The 6,673-nt window shown below is 37.7% G+C and overlaps 1 protein-coding gene across 1 annotated transcript; it reads left to right on the plus strand.

Moving 5' to 3' along the window:
- Positions 1–5,076: 5,076 nt before the first annotated feature.
- LOC308344697 (trace amine-associated receptor 4) lies at positions 5,077–6,120 on the plus strand (the record flags this gene model as incomplete). The annotated part of the gene is made up of 1 exon (XM_080806441.1): positions 5,077–6,120. The coding sequence occupies one exon, from the start codon at positions 5,077–5,079 to the stop codon at positions 6,118–6,120; it is 1,044 nt and encodes a 347-aa protein (XP_080662567.1).
- Positions 6,121–6,673: the final 553 nt, after the last annotated feature.

Here is a 6,673-nt window from a genome sequence, read left to right on the forward strand (position 1 = left end):
GTAAATTAATGCCGAGGACAGAAAAGATCTTCCTAAGATCAAAAGGATACCATTGTTTCTCCTTTGGCAAACTGAGTTCTCTCAGGAAAAATCAAGTCCTGGTGTTCCAGTAGTCTTCTTGGCCCCAGCGGAGCCCCCGGAGAGCTGTGATGATGGGTCAGACAGCTCAGAACCTGACTGCAGCAGCCAAGTCTGTCTCTGTGCTATCATCTCAGAAGCCCCCTGAGGAGTTATTTTCATACATTTGAGCCTCAGCTTGAGCCTGGACAAACAAAGCCATTAACAGGTCGTAAGTCCTCCAGTAGCTCTTAAAACAGTTTCATAATGAATTTCTTTCAGTTAAAATAATAATTTCCCTTTTTACTTTTCTGACTAGACCCTGCCTGATGCAACAAAAATTCATAAAAATATACTATGATGTTCTTAGTGCTGTGTCTAGGAAGAAGTTTGGAAGGAAAAGTTTTGTAAACCCAGATGAGCATAAAAAGAAAACCCAACATCTTCTAACCATCCCCATTCACTGAGGCTTTTCACTGTAGAAAGAAAAATCCTCAGAGGACAAAATAAAGTTGGTTCTTACTAGTTAGCTTAAATACAAATAATTTGATTCTATTTTTTAAAAATAAATACTGAATCTCTGATGTTGTCTAGAGCATTGAGTATTGAGATATAACAGGTCTGTGTCCTTGATGGATGACAAAGTTATCAATGTAAACAACTTGAAGTTTGCTGTTTAGAACTGTAGTACACTAATAGAAACACTTTCCCTCAGGGTTCATGAAAACACTCACGTGGTGACAGCAGCTTTCACTTTCTGTTTGGTTGGTTTGAAACATGGTTCTTAGTGCTTTTTGTGTGGCTGAGATCTTCATTTGGAAAATGATGGACTTTACTGTAGTGTAAATATCACTGAACTGTGCAGGGCAGCAAAAGGAAAAGATATAAATAAATCAAATTTTCACTGGGGATTCAAGTATTTATTTTTTGTTTTTTTTTTAAGTGATGTGGTCCGTTGTGCATTTTATTTTATTTATTTAATTTTTTAAAGATTTTGTTGATTTATTTTAGAGAGAGAGCAGAGAGCATGAGTGGGAGGGGCAGAGAGAGAGAGAAAGAGAGAGTCTCTCAAGCAGGCTCCCCGCTGAGCACAGAGTGCAATGCAGGACTCAATCCCAGGACCCTAAGATCATGACCTTAGCTGAAACCAAGAGTCGGGGGCTTAACGGACTGCCACCCAGGTGCCCTGGGATTAAAGTGTTTAAAAATGTCTATCATTTGGTAAAAAGTGGAGTAAGCACTTTTTGATTTTTAACGAAGTTTTCTCCTTCCTTACTCTTCCTTCTTTCCTTATCCTTCCTCCCCCCCCTTCCTCCCTTCCTTTCATTTTTTCCTTTTTCTCCACTTTGGCCTACTGTGAGGTCAAAGGGATAGTCACACAAACGGATTCACCCTCCCAGAGCCAATTCTCCAGTGACCTGCTGTAATCACTTCTCGGGCAGCACACTGAATGTTGTTACAGGACACACCTGTCCAAAGTAGGACCGAGTAGGTAATGCAGCCTCAGGAGGCATATTCTGCGTATATGTACTGACGACAGCTAATCTGCCAAGAGTCTTTTTGTAAGAACTTGGGCCTTAGCACCTTTTCTGGTCGAATATCAGCAAAGAGAAGAGCTGGTGAGGCGCAATGTCCAGTTGCGTGGTAAGAAACCTTAGCACAACAGACAATCCATCTCTCAAAGATTTCAGCTCCAAATTACCTCTTTAGACAAATTCTGGTAAGCCAGAGAAGAATATATTAAAAGAAGAAAAAGATCAGACGCATTTATCTTTTTTTTTTTTTTTGCATGTTGAAAGGAACCAAACTTAAAATACTGATCTAAAAAATAAATCTAGATCATTTTTTTTAAATCATGGAAATTCTAAAGAGGCAATGATAGGAGGACCCACAGCAGTTCTTTCTTAAATCTACTTCACAAGTAAGTTCTCTTACCTAAGAAACCATTTTATGAGTGAGATACATCAAAGGAAGATAATATTTTTCTCCCCCCACAGAAATAGTCTCAGAGGTAAAACGGCTGAGCTATGTCACCAAGAAAGGGAAGAAAAATCATGCCTGATGAAGCAGGTATGATATGTCCTTTGCTAAAATTTCCACTTTATTTATAATACATTATTGAGCTTGATGGATATTGTCCTTCTTATTTGGGGGAAATACATATATTAGTAGAATTTTAGGTATTTTGATGTTTAACGGATATTATTACGTGAGTCCTTTTTCACTTTTTCTTTGCAATTCTGAGGAAATCATTCTTTTAGGGTCCTTGTGTCTGTTTATTATGTTATCTTTCCCCTTAAAGAATTAAGTTTGAAATTAAAGACAATGCAATTCTTCCTCCTCTCCAGAGTTGTTTGCAAGTCTTTCTTATTACCTCCCAGCAAAAATGACTAATAATTTCCTATGCTTGCCTCCTGTGATTGTTTACAATGTTGTCATTCATTTGGACCCTGGAAATGTTATTGGTTAAAAAATAATAATAATAAAATAAAAGGTATCACAATAATATTCTCTGATAAAAATGAGATGTCACAGTGGGTTTAACTTTGTTTAAAGTTATTTTATTAAAATTATTGTATCTGTTTTGGAAGTGAATCTTCAAAGTAAAGGAATCTATTCTGTTATGTTCTTAAATAAAAAACAAAACCCTCACTGCACTTGATTTCATGACACTTTCCTTGTTTAAGGAAGCAGGAGACCAGCAGCCACATTTGCGTTTGTAATTTGGGGCCAAGGACTTACAGGTAGAGGCTTAAAGTATTATTACCTTTGACATTACCTTTAGAATTCATTCATGTAATAACTTTTTAAGTAAATGTGTGTGTCTTACTCTTTTTGTCTTGCTCTAACACTTAAATGTTTAAAGACTTCCCTGATATATATAACCTTGGGTCAGAAACTTGAGATTAAGTTCAGGAAGCTGTTTCATACCTTCTTTCCTCCCACACAAAATAAGTAAGAGGAAATAAATGATATTCACTTTACAAACCCAAGAGTTTAAGTTATAGCAATTCTTTCAGGCATTAAGATTTCAAAAATAAAACTTCAACTCCCCAAATTATACCGTGAACTATTGAAGAGTATACATTTTGTACAAGGAATGCTGTGTTTATGGAAAGACAGTGACAAATGATTAACTAATTTTGTGGTACTTGTTAGCTACCTTTAAAGATAATTTTTAAAAGAATTTTGTGGTACTTGTTAGCTACCTTTAAAGATAATTTTTAAAAGAATTAAAGAAAAAATTTTAAATTCACAAAACAAAATTTAAAATTCACAAAAACAAAGAAAATAAAAACCAGAATAAAGTTAATTTGGTATTTAGGACTTCAATATATTCAGGGATGCCTGGGTGGCTCAGTGGGCTAATAAGCCTCTGCCTTTGGCTCAGGTCATGATCTCAGGGTCCTGGGATTGAGCCCTGCCTGGGGCTCTCTGCTCAGCGGGGAGCCTACTTCACCCCCCCACCCCCTGCCCAGCCTGCCTCTCTGCCTACTTGTGATCTCTGTCAAATAAATAAATAAAATCTTAAAAAAAAAAAAGACATCATTAAAAAAAAAAGACTTCAAAATATTCAGTATTTTATGGCTTAAGTGATAAGTGATCAAATAATTTGTACTGTTTGTTCCAAAGTTGATAATCCAGTTTAAAAAGGACTGGAATAAGTCTTTGTCCTTTTTACCTCTTACTTCTATGTGTTTTGGTTTCTCAAGTTCAACTCCATTGCATAATATTTGATTGGCACAATTAAAACACATGTGAAGAAAAATACTAATCTGAGAAATTAAATTATTATATCCAAATAAAATGTGCCATAATGTTAAAATGTCAAATAATACACAATAGAAAAAATTGCTGAGCTATAGTAGCAAATACGGTAAATTATTTTCAAATACTTATATTCTCATTTAATGTATTCTTCTCAGGCCAAAGTCCATTTCTCCAACCTGGCTTTAGATCTCAGTAATGCTTGGCCTTGGTCAGCAGAGTCATACATCCAGTCTTGTCACTGGAAAAACAAATCAAACCTCAGTCATACTCTGAGTAAGTCAGTCTCATTATTCTCCATTTTCAGGGCAACAGCATAAATTATGTAAAGTAGATGTTTAAACAATGAGCACGCCTCTGTGTCAAATTTGTTACCAATAGAAGCCTTGCAATCTGTGGACGGGAGACCTCAACTTAAATTTGAATTCATGGATGCAGTTGCTGTATGAAAGGAGATAACCCATGAGATTTACAGAATCTTTCATTTCAGTATTTCCTCCTTTTTTTTCTGAGATTACTCATGTATATAATTTTGTAGGCTTTAGCACATTTTCAGTTTACCATAAATTGCTCTAAATGCTAAAAACCATATTGTTCACATTGGAAAGAGAAATGTTTCTTAAATTGAATAGTACATAACAAGCAGCAGGATCCAAAGCATATGCAAATACCCACAAGAGAAATGAAGGAATGAAAAAAAGCACAATCTTTAGATTGTACTTATTGTTTGAGCTAAACACTGAATAATAGTTCCACAGGTCCTGGTTATTCTTGAGGGGATTCTTGATCTGTCTCTAGAATTAGAATCCTGAGTAAGGGCTGCATATTAGTGCAACCAGAACATGGGCATTTACCTAGGTTGCTTAGGTGGTTATAATTGGGTTACTTAGACATTGGGTGACAATATTAATTTAGTCGTCTTTAGTTCCTTCCTAGTTAAGGGACAGTCTTTAGACTAATAGTAGGGACATCTCCAGAGAGCCAGTGAGAAATGCAGACTCTCAACCTCCATCCCAGAATCAGAATCTATGTTTTAAAACGATCCCTAGGTGATTCCTATGTACATTAAAATTTAGGAAGCAATGTTCCTGGTAGATAGGGAATTCAATTGGGGATTAGAATTGCAGCTAGCTGGGCCTTTCAGAAAATTTGTCCACCAACAATTTTCATTATTTTTCCTCTTTCTTTTATAGAAAGGAGAGAAACATAGTATTTTTGGAAAAGACTGATAGTATCCACAGGACAAAGACGATGAATTCACCTGATCTTTGGAACCCTCCAGAAGTACAATTTTGCTTTGCTTTGGTCAACAACTCATGCCCTAGAAATGTGAGGTCTGTGCTGAGTGGGTGTGCCATGTACATGGTCATGATTGGTGCTATAGTGATGACCATGTTGGGCAACCTGGTTGTGATCATTTCCATCGCCCACTTCAAGCAGCTCCAGTCCCCAACCAACTTCTTGATCCTCTCCATGGCCACCACGGACTTTTTGTTGAGCTGTGTGGTCATGCCTTTCAGTATGGTCAGGTCCATCGAGTCCTGCTGGTATTTTGGAGATCTTTTTTGCAAAGTCCACAGCTGCTGTGACATTATGCTCTGTACCACGTCTATTTTTCACCTCTGCTTCATCTCTGTGGACCGCTACTATGCTGTCTGTGACCCTTTGCATTATGTCACCAAAATTACCATCCCTGTAATAGAGGTCTTTCTGTTCATCAGTTGGTCCATTCCCATCTTTTTTGCCTTTGGCCTGGTATTCTCAGAGTTCAACATAATTGGTGCAGAAGACTTTGTTGCAGCCATTGACTGTACAGGTTTGTGTGTATTGATATTTAACAAGCTCTGGGGGGTGCTGGCCTCCTTTATAGCCTTTTTTCTGCCTGGGACTGTAATGGTGGGGATTTACATACACATTTTCACAGTAGCTAGGAAGCATGCTAGGCAAATTGGCATGGGTCCTACCAGGAAACAGGGAGGGTCAGAAAGCAAAATGAAAGTATCATCCAAAAAAGAAAGCAAGGCCACCAAGACTTTAAGTATAGTCATGGGAGTGTTTGTGCTGTGCTGGCTGCCCTTTTTTGTCTTGACGATCACAGACCCTTTCATTAATTTTACAACTCCTGAAGATTTATACAATGTCTTCCTCTGGCTGGGTTATTTCAATTCCACTTTCAATCCTATTATATACGGTATGTTTTATCCCTGGTTTCGCAAGGCTTTGAGGATGATTGTCACAGGAACCATCTTCCAGCCTGACTCCTCCACCCTAAACCTATTTCCTACAGATGCTTAGGCAATGTTCTCCATTCTCCAAGATTATTTTTTGGCCGGGGAATCTTGGATGCTCTTTCCCCCAAAGGTAGGGCCATGGACTTGCTGGATAAAGATATTCTTCGTGTTGGTGTTGGACACCTAAACAGGAGGAATAGATCTAGCTTTCTGGGTGTACCAGTGCTACCAAACTGGTCAATCTCTGGGGTTCTGGGGAAGGCAACTCCAATAAAAAGAAACTCTGTCCCATGGTTTGCTGATTGCTGAATTTACAAAGGATTTGGAATTTCATCCCTTTGTTTTAAATCAAATGGGGATCCTCTTTTTTTCTTATAATCATCAGAGGAGGAGACACAGTTATTTGATTTTCACACTCACTGACAGCCACGCTGGGTTAATCTAAGTGTTTCTTAAGATTATTGTTTTATCTTAGAGGAGTGGGAGAGTGAGCTTGAGTACACTGGGAACCTAGATTATTGAGCATGTGAGTGATGTGAATGTGAAGGGGAGAAGGAAGCAGACAGGTACAGCTACTTTCTTTCTTTTTTTTTTTTTTTTTGGTTGTTGGTGGTGGT

This window comes from Martes martes, assembly GCF_963455335.1.
Source record: "Martes martes genome assembly, chromosome: 6".
Taxonomy (NCBI): Eukaryota; Metazoa; Chordata; class Mammalia; order Carnivora; family Mustelidae; genus Martes; species Martes martes.